Source organism: Ictalurus furcatus, chromosome 3 (assembly GCF_023375685.1).
Source record: "Ictalurus furcatus strain D&B chromosome 3, Billie_1.0, whole genome shotgun sequence".
In the NCBI taxonomy this organism is placed as follows: Eukaryota; Metazoa; Chordata; class Actinopteri; order Siluriformes; family Ictaluridae; genus Ictalurus; species Ictalurus furcatus.
This window is the reverse complement of record NC_071257.1, coordinates 8,275,429-8,297,254: the sequence shown is the minus strand read 5'-3', so window position 1 is coordinate 8,297,254 and position 21,826 is coordinate 8,275,429. Positions and strand designations below refer to the sequence as shown.

General features: G+C 41.1%; 1 protein-coding gene across 1 annotated transcript in view; it reads right to left on the bottom strand.

Annotated features, from left to right (window-relative positions):
• Positions 1–2,174: 2,174 nt before the first annotated feature.
• lhcgr (luteinizing hormone/choriogonadotropin receptor) overlaps positions 2,175–21,826 on the bottom strand; it is a 31,895-nt gene continuing 12,243 nt past the window's right edge. Inside the window, exons 2-11 of the mRNA XM_053620619.1 lie at positions 16,706–16,777; positions 16,006–16,080; positions 15,562–15,636; positions 6,792–6,866; positions 6,145–6,222; positions 5,851–5,919; positions 5,678–5,752; positions 5,245–5,430; positions 4,814–4,879; positions 2,175–4,079 (exon numbers count right to left, since the gene is read on the bottom strand). Of these exons, the coding sequence (XP_053476594.1) occupies positions 2,876–4,079; positions 4,814–4,879; positions 5,245–5,430; positions 5,678–5,752; positions 5,851–5,919; positions 6,145–6,222; positions 6,792–6,866; positions 15,562–15,636; positions 16,006–16,080; positions 16,706–16,777 (1,975 nt within the window). The 3' untranslated portion in view covers positions 2,175–2,875. The remainder of the gene's footprint in view (positions 4,080–4,813; positions 4,880–5,244; positions 5,431–5,677; positions 5,753–5,850; positions 5,920–6,144; positions 6,223–6,791; positions 6,867–15,561; positions 15,637–16,005; positions 16,081–16,705; positions 16,778–21,826) is intronic.

The following is a 21,826-nucleotide window of genomic DNA, read 5'->3' as shown; positions in this document are numbered from 1 at the left end:
CTGACGCTGACGACTTTGCTTCATTTCCATTCTGTACAGTCAGTCCATAGCCATAACTTTCCTCAGATTCAGCATGACTGAATATAATAAATGTAAAGGAACCCACTCTTACAAAACAAAACAACAACAAAATCCTCAGTGGTTCTTTTGAATTGCCAAGGATTATAGCTTTTATTACGTGAATGGGAAATCTACAGATAAGAATGCACCGTGTTGTATTTAACAATAATGACGTCCACAACACACTAATCAAGTTTAAACGAACAAGACATCTTCTATATATTAAAATATTTAAAAACTCATATAGCAAACTTAGTGACACATTGGTTGTGACTCTGAGATAATAATAATAATAATAATAATAATAATAATAATAATAATAATAATAAAAGACCTAGTAAATCTCCTTGCCTGTTCATTGTTAAACTTTAATTCCCATATGGCCCTGCTGAAAGAAAAAAAAGCAATAGAAACCATCATGGAAATTCTAATAGTTTCCACTATAAATACCGTTACAAACAGTCAGCTAACCATTAATACCCTGACCATTACCATGATTGGTCCTTAATGGTATCTACTAGAAAAGGTAACATAACAAGGTAACAAATGACCAGTAGAGACCCACAGGGACCATTACAGTTTCCATTAAAACTAATACAGTTGAAATTATAACCATTAAAACCATTACAAATTCTATGGGGGTATCTATTATTTAGTTTTTCTTCAGCAGGGGAGTTTGGTTACTAACTCCAATCACAGGAAAAAAAAACCCATAACAAAAAATGTAACTCAGTGGAGAAACCAAAGTGCACCCAGAGCGGTGTCCTGCATGATATAATCAAGCAATAATCTTTACTATGCACTGTGGCATGTTTCAAAATAGTGAGCAGGCCAAGCTGACCTTGATTTTGGAACAAGACGACAAGAGGAAAATATCTGAAAATATATGGATGTGATCAGACTGTTAGGAGCAACAGCTAGTCAACAACTGCATAATAATTTTTCTTTTACTTTGTCTGTTGTAACCTATTATCCTTTTGGTTATTTCAAATAGAAACTATTTTTCTATGATGTATGTATTTTCAGGTGAATGTTGTTAATTATACAAAGTGTCTGAAAAGTCAGGAGCGAAAAGGAATATGTTGAGCAAATATGTCGATCTGAATATGCTGAGTAAAACATCTAACATTACTAACAAAATACTGACCGGGCCAAACTGACCTTGATTTTGGAACAAGATGGCAAGAGGAAAATATCTGAGAGAATGTGAATTTGATCAGACTATATGACTACATCTCAGAATTTTGTTTGTTAGTCAAAACAGCACCTGTGTTAAGTCGTAAATTGTTAACTGTAAATTTTATTTAACTGATTTAATTATAAGTTGCTCAACTAAAATACTGCAAAATGTACATATATAAGTACATATATGTGACGCTGTAAAAAATAGTAAAGTTTACTTACTTATTGCAACCGAATCCAGCTTAGTCTGACCAGCTACCAAGAAACCGAGGCTGAGATGGTCAAGCTGGTAGACCTTTTTTGCCACCTGGTAAGTGCTACTAATGCTACATTATGGACAAGTTATTTTTAAGAAAATAACACAACAGCAAGGCAAGGAAATCTCAAAGGTTCATTTATCATTTTAGACAAGCAATAAAAAAAGTGAAAAATAACTTAAGAGATTACCAGATGGATCAGCTCGGCCTGTGTTTTGGTAGCTGGCCAGAGTACAGACTGAAGTACTGAAGTGAATTGTTCTTTAGAAAAACTGGAGTTTATTTATTGTCCACATCCATCTATCCATCCATCCTTCCATCCATCGATTTTCTATACTGCTTATCCTACTGGGTCACGGGGAACCTGGAGCCTGTCCCAAGGTGCATGGGGTACACCCTGGACGGGGTGCCAGTCCATTGCAGGGCACACTCAGATACACATTTGGACACTTTGGGCATGCCAGTCAGCCTACCATGCATGTCTTTAGACCGGGGGAGGAAACCGGAGTAACCCCACAGCACGGGGAGAACATGCAAACTCCGCACACACAGGGCCGTGGCGGAAATCGAACCCCCAACCCTGGAGGTGTGAGGCGAACATGCTAATGACTAAGCCACCGTGCACACTATTAAACATACACTCACCGTGTTTGAATAGAAAGGCTGTCTGACGTGTTATATTATGTTCATAAAAAAGGTTAGAGGCAGAACACACAGTCATTGCCCTCTGACCTCTGTGATGACCGATGTAGGCTATGTTGACCTGTCAGAAATGCGACAAGATCCTTGAGATGTAGACAACAATACAGTAAAAACAATCAAAATGATACAAAACCTAATTTGTTTGACAAAAATAACAACAACAAACTTATAAAAGACATACTGGATTAAGGATGAAGGGAAAGGATCTATTCAGGGTGCTCTGAGTCCAGTCTGTGATGTTCCTACTTATGTCTGAGAACTAGGCAGTGATGATCACTTCACAAGGTAAAAAGTGTCAAATGGATGGAAAGGATGAATTGTGATGTGACATATGAGGACAATCAGTTTCTTCATTTTTCTTTAGCCTATAGCCCCAATCCAGGGTGTCCAAGTCTATCAGCCCGTATTGTCTACTCCTCTGTCAAGGGTATGAATAAACTCAGAATCACAAAGCAGGTTCTCATGGGACAAAACATTATATTTCAGAAAAAATTAAACCTCTTTATGTGAGATAAAATAACTGTGACAAATTCCTTCTGAAAGAGCCCTTCTCCTACCTGAGTCAGAATCAAATTTTAAAATACTCTGAAGGGACACGGCTAACATAATACACCATACAACACTGCACAGTGATGAAAAAAGATGAGAACTCTCAGGCAAGCAGTCGGAATGTGTTATGTGAGATGTTCTCCACAGCTGTCTTTCTGTAACCCCTCTATCTGCAGCTGGCACTTTTGTTGAGGATAGATGGACAACCACTTGGCAGTGTGAAGGCTCTTGCCAACTGAGGAACTCATCATTTTTGCAGTGTTCTCTGAGCAGTAGGTCTTCATACGGTACATGTTGGCTTTGCTCTCGCAGCAGCCCATGGAGCTTAGCAGAATGAATGAATCTTTCCTGAAGGCCTTGGTGAAGATGGCATAGAGGAAAGGGTTGGCACAGGAGTTGATAGGATAGAACAGCACCAGCAGGATCTTGGAGTTGGTGACTGTGATGAGGGGCACCTTAAAGGCAGCTGAGATGGCAAAGAAAGAGATTGGCGCCATGCAAAGAAAGTCGGTGAAGATGAGCACGGCCATGCGCTTGGCGATTTTGGCATCAGCAGCACGGCCAGGCACTTCAGGGTGCCGTACAATCACATAGATCCGCACATAACAACCACAAATCACCACAAAAGCCCCCACATTGAAAAGCAGCAGAAGAATGACATAAGCCTGGGCCAGAGGTGTTTCAATGTCCATGGGCAGACACATGCTGACCTTGCTGTAACTACTTATGCCCACGAGTGGAAGTAGTGCCATGCCCAGGCATAGCAGCCAGCCAGCAACCATTATTACAGCAGCTTGGGGCAGAGCAAGTCGACGCTCTAGCTGCATGGCATGGGTGATGGTGTACCAACGTTCTATGGTGATCGTAGACAGTGTGTAGATGGACAGTTCTCCACCAAAGACAGATAGAAAGCCTGCAATGTTGCAGCCCACTCCTGTCTGCCATTCAATGGCATGCTGGCTATAGTAGCCGCGTGTCCTCAGGTCCACAATGGCAATCATGAGAAGGTAAACACCAATGCAGAAGTCGGCGAAGGCCAGGTGACACATGAGGAAGCGTGGCACAGTGAGTTTGCAGCGGCTGGCGAATAACACAAGAAGCACAGTCAGGTTGCCAGCAATAGCCAGGATGTTGATGAACCAGATAGCCACACGGAGGAACCCAAACCCAGCAATATCCTCACAGGGGTTGAAGGCATCTGCCTCAGGGCTGCACTGGAGGGCTGGTCTGATTTGACAGAAGTCCGGGTACTCAAAGTCCACATTGCCAAAGCTGGCTTCAGATAGTGGATCCAGAATGTCAGAATAGAAAACCTCTTTTCCGGAGCCCCTAAATATATAGTCATAAAGAGAAAAAACAGTGAGTATTGCATAATGTACGCTCAGTTTGGAATAATCAATATAGAAACACATTACTGTACAATTATTTTGTACAGTACAATTAAAACCAAGATACATCCAGACTGGTATCCTGCATGATATAATCAAGCAATAATCATTACTATGCTCTGTGGCATGTATCAAAATATTGAACCGGCCAATCTGACCTTGATTTTGGAACTGCTGTTAACATGTTGTTAATTATACAAGGTGTCTGAAAACTCAGGGACCAAAAGGAATATGTTTTGAAATATGTCAATCTGAATATGTTGCACAAAATCTGCAAAAACATTGTACAGCAACTCAGAAAATAATGCATAGAGCATAAGGGTATATCTTGGCAGTGCTGGGAATATCTAGAGCATATGTTGTAAATAATACATACAAAATTAAGCATATTTTGTTTTGCTTATTGCATATTTTATGGAGATACAGAGACTTCCCACTTAAATTTTTGTGCCTGTTGTTGGGTTTTACAATATCTATATAACCAGCGATAGAATATCTATATAACCATGATGAGCCGGCGGATGGGGGGACGGGGGGTTGATTTATAGGGTCCTGTCTACATGTAAAACTATATTAAAGTAGATGTAAATGCTCAGGTGAGTCTTCAAACATTGCAAACTTTTCGTTCTCTACCAGAAATGTAATGTTACAACTATATAGTCTTATAAACCGTACTTATCTAACGGACTATGGTGTTCACAGTATGAAGATCCATTCCTCTGTGCTGAAGATGGAGACTCCCTGTTGAAGAAGACACATAATAAGAATGTCTGCTAAAGAAAGATCTGCTACCAAGATGCATCAAGCTAGAAGCTTTAGTAATATTTTGTTAAGTAATCTACTGTATGATCAAGATAAATTGTTCACACAGGTCACTATAATTAAACCTCTAAATATAACGATCTCCTACAGAGGGTTTCCTGTACTTCTGATACACCTGACTTATCGCTTGAAAATGAGCTATTTAAAATAATAAGACCATGATTCATTAATAGTTAACTGTGTATCTGTTAACAAAGGGTCTCTATTTGCTAATTTAAGCTAAAAAACAATATATGTATGTAGGTCAGGAGTCCCAAGCATGAATACAGAGAAACAGCAGAGACCTGTGAGTGTCCCAGCTGAGTAGAGCACAGCAGTGGCTCGGGTAGGTGAGATGAGCCTCTCTTAAGCTCTCCAAACTGTTTAGAGGCGGCAATCTCTTTAGCAAAAACGCTGAGCGAGCCACCAGCATCAGCACAGACTGCAGGCCATGAGACGGCAATGTCTCCAGAGCAGTGGAGGAAACATCTCTAAAATAAAATACCAAACTCTGAATAAATACAGCATGCAAAAGAAAGGGCATAGTATAATTAAACAATATATCAAGCATCCATTACATATTTTTTCAAGTCATAGTGTGATCTGTTTTTTTGTGTTTTTTTTGCTTTTTAATTCCTACCTAGTGAACATAAATACTAACTGATTTATCTGGCTAACATAGGACATTTAAAGACTTATCTTGATCAAGTGCCTAAAGTTCTGCAGGATATGACTTACAATACAGATGGGCCCAAAGCTCCCATAAAAGCATCCCTGTGGATTATTTGCAGCTTTCGGTTGTTCTTTAAGGTTCTGTGAAACAAGCAGAAAAGGATTTTAAGTGTCCATGCTAATCTGCTATGGTTCAAAGAAATAGTGAATGTAAATGTTAGAAATGGGCCAGTACTTACAGTTTATCTATTTTTGTGCCATTGAAGGCATGTTTGTATATTTCCCTGAAGCCATTGTTATACAGATTCCTTTGAAAGTGAAACATTACCAGAGGAATATTATTAGGGAATATACTTTTTATATAACATGTACCACCAATGTAACTGATAACATCTATTCAAGAGTGACATACCGAAACACAAATGCCCTTGAAGGCTTTAATAATCAGGGCATAAATAAGCAACTAAAAACTGACCCTGTAAGGACATGGATAATTTAGTTGAGTGACTGACAGAGAGCATAAGATAACTTACATTGTTATGTCTTCAGCTGTCATTCCAATGAAGGCATTTGGTGGGATTGACTGCAAGTGTAGGTTGTCACAGATATCTCTAAAAAGAAAACAATAATGACAGTAATCTCACTTGGAACTGTAATCTTACTATCCTGAGTGTACTTTTGGTGTTTGATCATCCAAACATTGTAAAACAGCAGACTATACAATAGGACTTGATGAACTTAACTTGATCTCTCTCTCTCTCTCTCTCTTACTTTGAACCTTATTACTATTACTAGACTTGCATTAGTTCCTTTCTAGAATGAACTTTCCTAATATGTTCTATTGATCCAGTTGCCCAGCTCAAGTTGTCTTGTGTAACTTGCTAGAAGATTCATCTGATTTTAGAACTGGGAGACACTTTGCTGGTAGTTGGTTAGACTAAACTTGTCAACAACGTTATACAGGATTTATTTGATATGTTACATCAAGGTGAATATTTTTTAGTGTAATCATGGTGAACACCATCAGTCACTTCACTTAATTCCACAATGTAATAATTACATTTATAATGTGTTAAAAAAAAAAAAATGGTGAAATGTGTTGCAACATAGAGCTCACTATCAATGTCCATTAGCCTCTCCTGTTTAGCCCATAAATTATTTTAACACCTGCAGAACTCACAGTATGAAATCGGCTTCAAGAGATCCGATGGCTGTCAAGTCGGGAAACACAACTATCCCGGTGTTGGAGATGCTTCTGTGGAAGTGAAATGCAATCAGCACTGTGTCGCCAAAAACAATGTGCTATCAAAGCCCAGATAACAGGCTTAAGCTGAAAACAGTCCTCCTAGGCTTGCTCAGTTTGGACCTCTTTGTATTTCAAGTAACTCTAAGCAGTGTTGATGATCTTGGTTTGCACAACACCCACACACACAACATTCTGTCAATACATACAAAATATCCTGCATTTATAAATGTTAATATTATATTGTTAGCTTTTTCACTGCACCTACCTCACCTCGATGATGCACAGCATTGTATGGCACATTCAACTGTACATATCTACACTTTATACCACATACAGTTAATATATATTTTGCTGTCTATCTTTTTATATTTATACTTTTATTTATTTTTATTTCTATTTAAGTGAATTCTATTTTTTATGTAAATTCTCTTTTATGTCACCAACCAGCATTTCCCTGCATGGTTTACTCTGTATGGTTGTGTGTGTGTGTTTGTGTGTCCAATAAATTTGACTTGATTTGATTTGGTTTCAGTCCACACCCTCCACTTGGTCTGAGGCCCTTCATCCAAACCTCTCTCCAAAGTGCGAGTGCAGGTTTTTGCTCCACATAAGAAGATACACACCTGAGTCAAGACCAAAAAGCCATCTGAGTAGTTTCTTTGTCGAGCAAACTATGCTGTGTTTGTTATGGATTTTCTTAAAGTGTGGGTGTAAAATTAAAGAACCTATCGTCTTTAATTTATTTATTCATTTTCATATAGTTCATTTACATGTGATTAATTTACATGTGATTCATTAAAGAACCTATCAAACAAAATAATGACCTCTCAAGTAGCAAAGCACAGTGGCATTAGTTCGTTGGTCAATCATCAGCCTCGTTTGTATTTAGATCCCAGGCTTATCACCTACTCCATTAAGCTGCCTATTTGCTTCCTGTTTATTTTATACAGTGCCCTCCACTAATATTGGCACCCTTGGTAAATATGAGCAAAGAAGGCTGTGAAAAATTGTCCTTATTGTTTAAACTTTTGATATTTTGTTTAAAACATTCACAAAAATACTCTGCTCTCATGGATATGAAACAATTGCAAAAACAGCACAGTTTTATCAAAAAATATATTTGTTAAATATAGGTGTGCAACAATTATCGGCACCCCTATGAATTCATATGAGAAAAATATATGGCCTCAGACCAAGTGGAGTGTGCCGACTGAAACCCAATCAAATCAAGTCAAATTTATTGGACACACACACACACACACACACACACACACACACACACACACACACACACACAAAAAAAAACCATACACAGTAAGCCATGAAGGGAAATGCTTTTTACAACTGTCTGGTGACATAAAAGAGAATTCACATAAAAATAGAATTTACTTATATAGAGATAAAAATAAATAAAAGTATAAATATAAAAGCTATAAAAAGATAGATGGAAAAAAGTGTCTTCAGTTTGCCAGACACTACTGGAACTTCAAATGGGATTGGGTTCTATGATCAGATGAAACCAAAATAGAGCTTTTTGGCAATAAACGCCAGAGGAGGTTTTGGTGCACACAGAGATGGAGCCATATGGAAAAGTACCTCATGCCCACGGTTAAATATGGTGGTGGCTCTTTAATGTTTTGGGGCTGTTTTTCTTTCAGAGGACCTGGACATTTTGTTAGGAGACATGGCATCATGGACTCTCAAATATCAACAGATATTAAATGAAAACCTGACTGACTCTGCCAGAAAGCTTAAAATGGTCCGTGGTTGGATCTTCCAGCAGGACAATGACCCAAAACAAACATCAAAATCAACACAAAAATGGTTTACTGACCACAAAATCAAGGTCCTGCCATGGCCATCCCAGTCCCCTGACTTAAAACCCATAGAAAACCTGTGCGGTGAACTGAAGATGAGAGTCCACCAGCATTTGAAGAATCTGGAGAGATTATGTATGGAGGAATGGTCTCAAATCCCTTGTCATGTATTCTCCAACCTCATCAGGAATTATAGGAGAAGACTCAGAGCTGTTATCTTGCCAAAGGGACGTAGCACAAAGTATTGACTAAAAGGATGCCAATAATTGTTGCACACCTATATTTTTTGATAAACCTGTGTTGTGTTTGCAATTGTTTCATATCCATGAGAGCAGAGAATTTTTGTGAATTTTATAACAAAAGATCAAAAGGTTAAACAATAAAGACAATTTTTCACAGCCATATTTTTCACATATTTACCAAGGGTGCCAAAATTAGTAGAGGGCACTGTGTCATCCACTTGTATGGGCCACCCATGCACATGCAAAATAACTGATAGACATGGAAGAGAAATTCTTTACTATTTAATACAATGATTACAGAGCCCAGGACAATCACATTTTTTAATCATACTGTCCATTTAGTAGTAAACTACAATTTATCCAAGCTTTAATGGGGGCTATCTTCAAGTTACATACAGTGAAATCCTACCAAGAAACAAAGACTGACTTTATTGCCACATATAGATGTAACATTCAGTAAAATTCTTTTCCTCACATATCCTAGCTTGTTAGGAATCTGGGGTCTGAATGCAGAGGCAGGCATTGTACAGCTCCCCTGGAGCAGAGTGGGTTATGGCTCTTGCTCAGGGACCCTGCAGTGGCAGCTTGGCAGTGCTGGGGCTTGAACTCAGTTCTGATCAGTGGCCCAGAGACTTAAACAGATGTTTCAAATAAACATTAATACTAGTACAGTATGCAGTGAGAGACACTAAAATATAACTGCAGCATACCAATAGTGTAGTCAGAAATATAAACTGAAATGTACCTATAGAGATGCATGGTGTGCCACAACTGAAGCTTGTCTCTTTTCAGTGAGTCAGAGTAATTTGTTCAGCTCATCAATAAGAATCGACTCTTTCGTCTCTTAAACAGATTCTTGACAGTTTTTTCCCCAAATCCAGCTAGAAGTTGTTCTTTGCCTAGCTATTGCCTTATTATTCAAAAAAGTGTACATTCTGATTAAAACATTATAATTTACATTGTGTTTAAAAAAGGGCGCACGGTGGCTTAGTGGCCAAGTGGTTAGCACATTTGCCTCACACCTCCAGGGTCCGGGGTTCGAGTCCTGCCGGAGCCATGTGTGTGCGGAGTTTGCATGTTCTCCACGTGCTGCGGGGGTTTCCTGCGGGGGTTTCCTGCGGGTACTCCGGTTTCCTCCTCCAGTCCAAAGACATGCGTGGTAGGCTGATTGGCGTGTCTAAAGTGTCCGTAGTGTATGAATGGGTGTGTGAGTGTGTATGTGATTGTGCCCTGTGATGGACTGGCACCCTATCCAGGGTGTACCCCGCCTTGTGCCCGATGCTCTCTGGGATAGGCTCCAGGTTCCCCGTGACCCTAAAAAGGAGTAAGTGGTAGAAGATGGATGTGTTTTAAAAAAATCTATTTTAATAAATGTAAATCCTCAGGATAGGCAGCATGGTGGTGTAGCAGGTAGTATTCCCACTTTACAGCTCCAGGCCAGTTAATTCTGAGTTCAGGTTACTGTCAATATTTTCCCCATGTCCTTGTGGATTTCCTCCAGTTTCCTCCCATCTCCCAAAGACATGCAGTTGGTGTGTTGGTGACTGTAAATGGACTGTAGGTGTAAAAGTATGCAAATGTGAGTGTTCATGGTGCCCTGTGATGGACGGGAATCCCAGCAGGGAGTATTCCTGCCTTGCTCCCACTGCTTCTGGAACAGACTTCTGATACACTGCAACCCTGACCAGGAGTTAGTAAGCAGTAAGTAGTTACTGAAGATAAATGAATGAATGAATGAAACTAGCAAAGCACTACTGCACTGACAAAAATAGAAAGCCAACAAGCATTGATATTAATATTGTTGTATGTTGTGTGTACAACAGCAAAAGACCACATTGGGTTCAGCATACCTGATAGCCTCAGACTCTTGTCAGTCCCTCCAGGATTTTGATTCTCAATTCTCTTTCATCATCTTGTGTTCGAGATCCACCTATGGGAAGGGCATCCGTACCTGACCTCTGTAGAAGCATCCATTAGCACCAAGTCTGGCTGTGACAGACAGGAGCGCATGTCCAATGCCAAAAGTTGGTTTGCTGACTTGCATTTTTGTCTGCAGGAGGACAAATCCCTCGGATCAGCCTCCGTCAGAAGTGTCTCGATAGCCAGGTTAACTGTGTGGTTAGCCCATGCTCACACTGGTCGTTAGGCTGCCCACCTCCTCTTAAACCATTTTTTCCCTTGCCCTATGGCTGCCTGCCTTATGGACTTGACTGAGCTCTGTGCTTCGCCGCCATGGCGCATACTAAACCGGCTTTGGCTTCAGCCAGGGATAACAAGTTGTGTGCCTGCCCGGCTGCGTGTGGTGCCCTCATCGCAGCTATGAATTCTCATCCCTTCTGTGTGCTCTACATGGGTCTCAAACACACAGAAGAAGCCATTGATTTCAACTGTAGTCACTGCCTAGCGCTTCCCAAAAAGCACCAGCGCCTAAGGCTCAAAGTGGCCGTGACTCAGAGCGTAGATTTTGGACAGTCCGACTCTGACAGGGGAAACAGCTATGACGGTGCGCTTCCGGGGATCTCCCGAGGTGCAGCCTCTCTGAGCTGGGCCGACCAAAGCGACCCTTCTTCCCTCGAGGGCATCTTACCTGGTGAAACCTCCTTTGTTAATGAGCCGCCAGCTCTCAGTGATGAGGACAACATGGGCATTCTAGAGGGTTCGGAGGATGTCTAGGCCATCCCATCTTCTCTAACACCCGAGGCTAATGTTCCCGTGGCCTTACCTCAGCCTGTCCTGTTCAAGTTTTGTGAGTGAGTGGCTGCTCGCCTCAATATTGAATGGCTGGCCCTGCAAAGTGCCACGGACCAATGTTTACAATGGGAAACTCCTGGGACCCTCTCACGGCCTGAGAAAACAGCTCCTCCCAGTCCTCCCCGCATGTGCCAAGCACATGAAACACTTCTGGGGAGACCACAGGGTAGGCCTTGAGGTTAAGGATATATGGCGGCTCTCAGTATGGGTGACCCCCCGCCATTCAGCCTCCATCACCAGACACCTTAACCCCTTCCAAGGTGGCCTGCTCATTCCCCCCAAGCCCATTCTCCCCAGCAAAATGGACCGCATCCCTTCACCAGGCTTCTTACAAGGCCTTGGCTGTCAGGGCCCTCAATGTCTCATTGCTTCTATCAGCTTACCAGGTTGAGCTCCTGGTTGACATGGGGCAGCAACTGGAGAAAGGGTGTCCCTCATCCTCGCTCTGGAAGGAGATCATCACTATTAATGACCTCGTCCTCCGCAATGCACGCCAAGCTTCTCAGGCAAGCGGGCATTCCATGGCCCTCTTAGTGGTTGGGGAGCATGGGCTCAGGTCTCCCCAATAGCGAGAAGTAGCACATCGCAGGAACCCAGTGGCACCCGGCCGGGCCCTTTTTGGCCTCCCCATCGCTTTGATGCAACAACACTGTGACGACAAAAAGAAGGAGGATGAGGCTCTCAAACTGTGTCTGCTAAGGAAATCTATGCTCCGCCAGGACCCCTCTGTGCAGCGCCCTAATCCCAGGATGTAATTTCCAGAATGCTAGCAGACCAAAACCTTGTAACAAGCCAACAGCTCAGCAGGGTAATCCCCCTTCTTCCAGGCCTTGGGGGAGAATCCCCCTTCTTCCAAGCCTTGAGGCTTTGAGTCCACGTTTTCGGGCGGCCATCCCTCTAGACTCCAGTTTTGCCCTAGCTCACCCATCCAAGAGAAGGAGGCTTTCTGTCAGGGGAGTCAGCCCCCCCCCCCGCCTACCAGTGTGTACTCACCAGGTGTTCTTAGTGGCTTCACCATTTACAGTGTTGCCCAGTGTTTTTTCCCCCTCATAGTTCATGTTGGAGAGCCCTGCATCGATGGGGCATTCAGGGAGACCGCATGGCTTCCCACATACAGCTCCCACATATTAATAAAGGATTTGGCCTCAGTGTTCTCCAAAACACAACAAATATTTTTTAAAATATAATGAATTAAATTAATTAGTTTCCAGGAGAAAACATCCCCTGGCAGCCCCACATGTTGCAAACGAGGCACATGCACAGCTCTGAGCGATTCTCTGGCTCAGGTGGCAACACTCACGAATCACATAACAGCTTGGCAGTGTGTGTCAGCCCCCGAGTGGGTGATTCAAACTGTAACCAAGGGATACAGACTTCAGTTTAAGAAGAAACCCCGCATTTTATTGGAATTAGAGAAGGGAGCAATTCGAATGGTTACCCTGCACCTATATCATCAGGGGTTTTACTCCCATTATTTCCTGGTTCCAAAAAGGACGGCTCACTTCGTCCTATTCTGGATCTCTGAGTGTTGAACAAACATTTGAGAAAATACGCTTTTAGAATGCTGACACACAGCACTCTTTCTTGTTTAATTCATCAGAATGACTGGTTCAACGACTGGACAGTCGATCTGAAAGATGCTTTTTTTCTACATAAGCATTTATCCCCCACACAGGAAATTCATTCATTTAGCCTAACAAGGCATACATTACGAATTCACAGTTCTTCCTTTTGGTCTCTCATTGAGTCAGAGAGTGTTTTGTCTGTTTGTGGAGATGGGTTTAGCCCTGCTGAGAATGACAGGTTTCAGGATCCTAGCTTATATAGCAGTTGTTACATGTGACACATCTTGAACAAGGGTGGAGACCTCCTGTCAGGGGGAACCCACTCTATGGAGACTAGCGCCTACACCCACAAGTAGTGGACTTATTGTGGGAGAGATTCGGCCGGGCTACCGTAGATCTCTTCACCTCGCGCGAAAACACCCATTGTCCTATGTTCTTCTCACTAAGGGACAGGGTCGCACCATTCAGCGTAGATGCACTGGCCCATCTGTGGCCCAACGTACTGCTCTAAGCATTCCCTCCCCTTTGCTTAATAGCCCTCACCATTGCCGGGGCTAGAGATCAAAACCTGACCCTCTTTCTGGTGGCACCCAGATGACCCAAGGCGCCGTGGCTGGTGGAGAAAATTCCACTCCTATATGACCAGCCATGGCCCCTCCCATTACACACAGACCTCCTGTCTCAGGCAAACAGAGAAATCTATCACCTCTGCCCAGACAGAGTGGCCCTCTGTGCCTGGCCTGTGAGAGGGCAAACCTGAACGCAATGGGGTTTCCTCCACGTGTGGCCACCACCATACAGAGTGCTAGGGCCTCCTCCACATGTTTCCTATATCACTGTAAGTGGTGTATGTTCAACAAGTGGTGGGATGGGTGCCGCCTGATATTGTATCAGTGTTCGGTTTTGGACATTTTATGTTTTTTTGCAAGACCTTATGGATGGTGGGTAATCCTTTTCCACTATTAAGGTCTACCTAGCGGCTATTGCTAAAAGCCATGTTGGGTTTGATGGTACAGCACCCAATTTCTAAGCATTTCTATCCCATTGGCTTGTGAAAGCTATTACCTTGGCATATGAATCGAAGGGAGTACAGTCTCCAGAGGGCCTCAGAGCACACTCTACTAGGGGCGTGGCCAACTCATGGGCTCTGTTTCAGGGAGTCTCATTGCAGGACATCTGTTCTGCTGCAAGCTGGGCCTATCCCCTTTAGTTGACCATCCCCTGGTTTACAGGGCCTCACTGTGAGTGTGTTGGGCAATCAGGGAGTTACTGTCCATAACCCCAGTTCTCTCAAACATCAAGTGGAGAGACCCACCAAGCTTGCCCCGCTTGCTGCATAAGAAGCGAATTTGCTCACTGAGGAAGAGGAGTGTGTGCAGGTCATTTATGCACTAAGGTAAGGGCTGTGCCCTTACCTGGTATTGGACACATGCTCCTGTCTGTCACAGTCAGACTTGGTGCAATTGGATGCTTCTACAGAGGTCAGGTACGGATGCCCTTCCCATAGGTGGATCTCTCCACTCGATGTTTCACAGAACCAGGGTTATAGACAGTAACTTTTGCGATCGCAGAAATTAACGCATAATCAAGCAAACTCCACAATAGTCAGAGGAGCTTGCAAGTTTTCAAAATTACTACAGATTTTCCACAGATTTGGGCCAAGACATGTCATGTGAAATCATCACAACGCACATTCACTGTGACAAACATCACTGCAAAAAGCACAAAAAAATCATTTACGGACTGACTTGTTCTTGGATGACAAGCATGGAACCTGATGTGGTCTTCTGCTGTTGTCCACCTCAAGGTTTGATGTGTTGTGTTCTGAGATGCTTTTCTGCTCACCACATTTGTAAAGAGTGCTTATTTGAGTTACTATAGACTTCCTGTCAGCTCAGAACAGTCTAGTCATTCGCCTCTGATCTCTCTCATCAACAAAGTGTTTCAGCCTGCAGACTCACTGCAGACAGGATTTTCTTATTTTACTTTTTTTGCACCATTCTGTGTAAACTCAAAGACAATTGTGTGTGAAAATCTCAGGAGATCAGCAGTTTCTGAAATACTCAAACCAGCCCATGTGGTACCAACATTCATATTATGGTTAAAGTCACAGAGATCACACGTTTTCTTCATTCTTGTTTTTTACATGAACATTACATGAGGCGCTTCACCTGTATCTGCATGACTTTTTGCATTGCACTGTAGTTAAAAAAAATCTTCTCAGTTTTTTGCTTGTGCCTTCATCTATTCATTATGCTGGGCATTACTTAGAACAGGTTACGGCAGGTAAGCTGCAGACCTCGGATATATGTAAAAACATGGTGCTCACAGGTATCTCAGCTTGGGTAGATTGTTGAAGGCCCGCTGGTGGATATGGACCAGGCTCCGTGTGTTTTGGATTGATCTGTGAATCAATCATAGATGACAATCCAGCAATAAATTTCATGAAGAAACATGAACAACAGCGTGTACCTGTCAAACAATGAAACTATTGGTACATCAAAAGACAATAATCTTTAAACACTCCTGTCTTTAAAAAATGTATGATCACATGGTGATAGTGTACTTTTTCTTAAATGAAATGGAAATTAATAGAATGGAAACTAAACAGCATAAATAAAAACACTGATATAACAATTACAAAAAGTATAAGAATTTTAGCAATATACCAATCATGATACTGTTTCTACTTGTTATACATGTACTATAGCATTATAGGATTTTTTTCTGATAATGTGAAGATGCACTGTCACTGGTCCTTAATAACACTTACATCTCTGAGAGGTTGAGAAGGTTGTTGAAGGCCTGGGTCTCTATGGTTTCGAGTGTGACACTTTGAGCAATTTCTCTGAAATGACACAATAGATAATAAACAAAAAGATTTTAAAATTAGTGCATTTTACATCATTTTACTGACACTTCAGCTCCCATGCCCTCTGTTGACCCTGTTCTATCTTCTGGCACCACAGTGTCCAAAACCTGCCACTAGCCTTTATGTCTCACAATGTCTTGACCTTACTGAACCTCACTCTTAGTTTCTTGGTTTTGGATTTGAAACTGTTTTTGAAAGTTCTGCCTGTAGTGGCTTCTTGGCAATGCACTAATAAAGCCGAAGCACAGACGGTCATATTTAGAGTTAGAAACATAATGACTATTCATTCAAGAATATATTGGCAATAGAGTATACTAGACTCCAACTGGATGTTTATTCCAGTGCCTGCATCTTTTCATTCATATAATAGTTTTAAATTAAATAATAATAAAAAAAAATATCTTACTATTATGTTATGTCATATTACATTTCACACCAAAGAAAACAACCCTATTTCCTTCTTCAGTCTGCATTTCATATCACAATTTTTTTTTCATGCTTAAAGGCAAGCGTTTGTGTTTAATGGCGGTGGTCTAGACACTACTGAAACACTCTGTCCTGGACACATCTACTCAATGATCAAATCGTAAAGGATACTCACATTCTTTTGACACCTCGCAGTCCATCGAAGCTGAAACTGGGAATTGTCCTTAAGTGGATATAGTTCAGAACACTAAAAGAAAATTACATGCATTGTTAATAACTGTTTACTTATAAGAGATACCATGTTAAAATGAGGCAAAAGCAATCAAGCATTACAGGCCTGGCAGAGCTACAGCAGTAAAGATATCCAGTGACTGGTGATGTCTATAGACTAAGGCAGTCATTAACTGAAAAAGTTTTGCAGTAAAATACAAAACATAACAATTTTACTTAAGATTTTGTTCATTTTTCCAGTTACTTACGCAGATGTGAGATTCTACAAGTATACTGTAGAACAGAGAGCAAAAAAATGTATTACCTACTTGCATAGTCAAGTAATAGTCCATTAATAATCCATTGAAGTATTAATGGTCCATTTAAGCTTTACTAAAACAACATACTCATCATTCTGACATTTCCTTTTCATGTCATTTCTTTGGCTGCAGCAAGCCTGGTGTCTATGTACTCAATGATTTTATGATGTTACTTTAACAACTTCAACAAGACCTTGACGCATACTATGAGCTGTTTAATGATTAAAGCCTTGAATGACTATTTATTTGTAACTTGACCTGTCCGTCATGTCTATTCTACACTGCAACTTCAACAACTCTGATGCCAACAACCATTCGGGTTTTTTTCCTCCATCACCTGTATGCAATTGCTTGTACAGCACTGTAAAAGCTATTAAACAGTTTTACCACGTTCTTTTCACACAGTGTTTTATAAACTAGCCTCAAGGAAGTCTGAGTCAGCAAAGGATCAGCCAACTTGATAAGAGGTAATCCGACAAGGTCTTCAGTCTCACTGACACTGATAGTACTGTGGATGTTTATATACCATTTGATATAGACATGACTGCATCAGACATTTGTGTATCTGCCACCCTTATACATACACAGCCAAATATTTCAAACAAAATAACATGGCCAGAAAATGCCATGAAACAAAATGCATTAATAGTAAACAGGAGGAAACAGATGAAACACTCTGTGTGTATATTCTTATCAAAATCACTTTTGTTTCAGGACAATAATAACTCACTAAAAAAAGATTACCACTGAAACTAATTTAAAGAATCGTGTATTCAGTGTTTATGTTTCATATGTTCTCACTTGCTTGCCTTATTAGAAGAGAGGACAGGAACTGATCGAACCACATTCATAGCCTACATAATTTTAACTTCAGTACTGATATCAAGTATGGTGTCACAATGCCCAATACCAAAATGATACTGTAACAAACAAAATTAAAAACACTTTTTACCATCTGATATTCATCACATGAAAACAAATACAACATGGATTAATTTCTTCTGGGTTCTCCAGTTACACTAAATTGCTGCTAGATATGAATGTGTGATGCAAGTGTGCCTGGTGCTTTGCGATGGGCTGGTATCCTGTTCAGGCTTTATTTTCATCTGGCCCTCAGTGTTCCAGTGACCAGAATACAGCAGTTACTGAAGATGAATGAATGAATGAAAGATAGCAAAACATGGTGCCCAAGCTTTAGAAAGGTACATACATGTAAACTCCATATGAGTGAAACATGTGCATAATACAATGGCAACATAGCTGTCTTTATACAGTATATTGACCTACAATTTCAATTACTGAATGGTTTGTCACCTTGTAGTATTAAAAAAAGAATGGGATCTTTCAACGCTTCATACAACACTGCAGTATACAAGCATATTAACCTACATTCACATATTACAGTCACAGGACTCAAAAGTCATGCACTTTAAAACGTGAAAGAGTTTTGATCTGTTGAACATGCGTATTATTTGTCCTTAGCTTATATAAAGCTAACTGATGCAGAAGGAGATCTACTTCTACAGGATCTCCCATAAGTCTCCATACATAAGGGACTATGTTTGCCAGCATCATGTCGGTTGTGCCTTCGTCAGTGGATGTTTGTGGACGTCCACTTTTTGGTTGGTCTGTAACACTTCTAGTCTTTTTGAATTTGTTAATAAGTTTGGCAACAGTGTCAAGTCAAGTCAAGTTAGATTTATTTATAAAGCTCATTTAAAGACAACAGCAGATCCCAAGCGCCGTATAAAACATTAAAATTCATCACATTAAATAACATTATAACACAAAGAAAAAAAATATGTCGCTTCCATTAAGAACAACTCAGATTCGTTTATCAAAGTGCAAGTTTGAGTCAAAAATAACGCCAAGATTTTTGATATAGTTGTTAACAGAAGAGGACCTAACTGGGCCTCAAGAGCAGAAGAAACAGTAGGGGGGCCCAAAATAATGACTTCAGATTTGCTTTCATTTAACTGCACACAATTGTTAGCCACCGTGTGTGAAGTGCTTCACATCACAACCTTGGGACAGCTTCCTGATCCAGCCGTGAGAATGATTTCAGTGCGTTCGTCTTTTGTCATTCTTAAAGGCTATCTGAAAGAAATATATGTGTATATATATATATATATATATATATATATATATATATATATATATATATATATATATATATATATATATATAGGAAGACATTTTGCTAAAAAGTGTTAATTTCCCCGATATATGAAGACTTTTGAGACACCCTGTATTCATCTTATAGAAATAAATGCTTCACATATATATTCACATCAATATAAAATAGTATAAAGCTGAAAATGAGAAAACTTCCAGAAACATTTCCACAATGGCATGTGATGCTGATAGCATTTTGGGTAACACATAATTTGGATAGTCTGTTGTAGACACTCTACAAACACTCAATTAATCTATGGACTACCAACAACCTCTGACATGACTATCAACAACCAGTCTATTAACTAATTTTACACATCATGTGGATGGTTTATGACTGTTGATGTTTTGCAGACAATCTATATACATCTCATTTCAAATTCATTTCATGTGTATGACCTTGCTACATTTTATGACATGTTCATAATAAAAAGATAAACATTATTTGGTATGTTGAGAATCAGTTGATAGGCTGATTCATGACATATAAATGATTTGTATTAGTAGTTGCAGTGGTGGTCTAGTGGTTAAAAGACTCTGGGCACTACCAGGGTGCCACTGTTGGGCCCTTGAACGAGGCCCTTAACCTTCTCAATGGTGCTGTATTATGGCCATTGCACTGGCACCACCAAGCTACATAATCATGTCACTATGATCAGGCTTGCTTGAACTGACTAGCTCTGAACATACAGTTGTGCCCAAAAGTTTGCATACACCTTGCAGAATTTGCTAAATCTTAATACGGTTAACAAATCATAAAATCCCATGTTGTTTTTTATTTAGTACTGTCCTGAATAAGCTATTTCACATAACAGATGTTTACATATAGTCCACAAGACAAGATAATAGCTGAATTTATAAAAATTACCCCGTTCAAAAGTTTACATACCCTTGATTCTTAATAATCGGGATTTTTATGATCCCTCTTATTTTGTTAACAGTATTAAGATTTAGCAGATTCTGCAAGGGGTCTACAAACTTTTGGGCACAGCTGTATCTAACATTCATCCACATCTGTACCACTTATCCTACACAGGTTTGCGGGGAGCCTGGAGCCTATCCCTGGTGACTGGGGGAGGAAACTGGAGTACATGGAGGAAACCCCGAACCCCGGGAAAACTTGCAAACTGCCTGCATACAAGGCCGAGGCAGAAATCATGCCCCCAACTCTGGAGGTGTGAGGCAAACATGCTAACCACTAAGCCACTGTGCCCCCACCAATATCTAGCATATAATGCTACTGTCACGATTTTCCCCCGTGCTAGCGCTGTAGCACGCAGCATGCTCTGAAACCCAAAAAGTGCGAGCTTGCGCTTCTGGGTTTTTATTGACCTTGATTTTGTTTTCTTTTGACAGGGGTGTTTTGTTATCGTTTATGTCCTGTCTCCGCCCCTGTACTGTCAGTGGCTGTTTCCCATATGTGTCATCATTGTACTCAGCTGCTCTGTGTTTAACCTGATTGTGTTTAGTACATAAATCCCTCTTGTCTCTTTGTACATCGCAAAGTATCATTTGCATTCAGTTTCATGGTTTTGATCCTGTTCTCATTTCTCAATTCCTGTTTAGCCTTGTTTATGCCCGTTTGCCGATCATCTGATCAATTGCCTGTTATTGACCATGCTATTGTATGACTTTTTGGATTTTTCTGCCTGCCTCACTTCAATAAATCTCTTATCTGCACTTGCATCCATCTCAACCTCACATTACGTGACAGAATACTTCGCCGCACTATGGATGCAAAAGAATTTTCCCCTGGTCAAGAAGCCTTATATGAAAGGGAAAAGCCGTCATGGGAGAAGGAGGGGAAATTCTCCCTAATTTGAGCCAACCAGGAGTGGCATCGCAGTAGCCCTCGTTCTGCCACTCATCCTCCCTGTTCAGTTGAGGACGTTTCTCCGCCTCCCGTTGCAACCAAGAGCACCGATTTGCTTCCCTACTCTGTCTCAGATGTCACTAGGCCAGGCTTCTCTACGGATGTCGCTCTGCTTTCCCACGCTGCGGAGGACATTGCTCTGGCTTCCTGCTCAGCTGAGGACGTCCCTCTGCCATCCTGTTCCACAAGCTGACAATCCAGCTTCCCATGACTGGGTGCTGCCTGGGGACCCTGGTGAATCTGCCCCAGCCTCATGCCTGCTCCTCAGCTCCTTGAGGAGCCTGCTATCTGTGGGACAATGCCTGCCTCGGAAGCTGAGGGGCTGTGAAGACATTTTGCCCAGAGGGCCAGGACCGCCAGGGGATGGAGTGTTTTTTCTGGCGCTCCGGGAGTAGCACCTTTAGAGGGGGGATTTCTTTTCGCACTAGCGCTGTAGCAAGCAACATGTTCTGAAACCCGAAGCACAACCTCACGCTTTCGGGTTTTCAACGACATTGACTTGGTTTTCTTTTGACACTTGTGTTTTGTTATGGTTTATGTCCTGTCTTCGCCCCTGTATTATCATTGGTTGTTTCCCTTTTGTGTCATCATTGTTCTCAGCTGTTCTGTGTTATCCCCCTGATTGCATTTAGTATATAAACCCCTCGTGTCTCTTTGTTCGTCTCAAAGTATCGTTTGCATTCAGTAACATACCAAGCCTTTGATCCTAGTCCTTTTG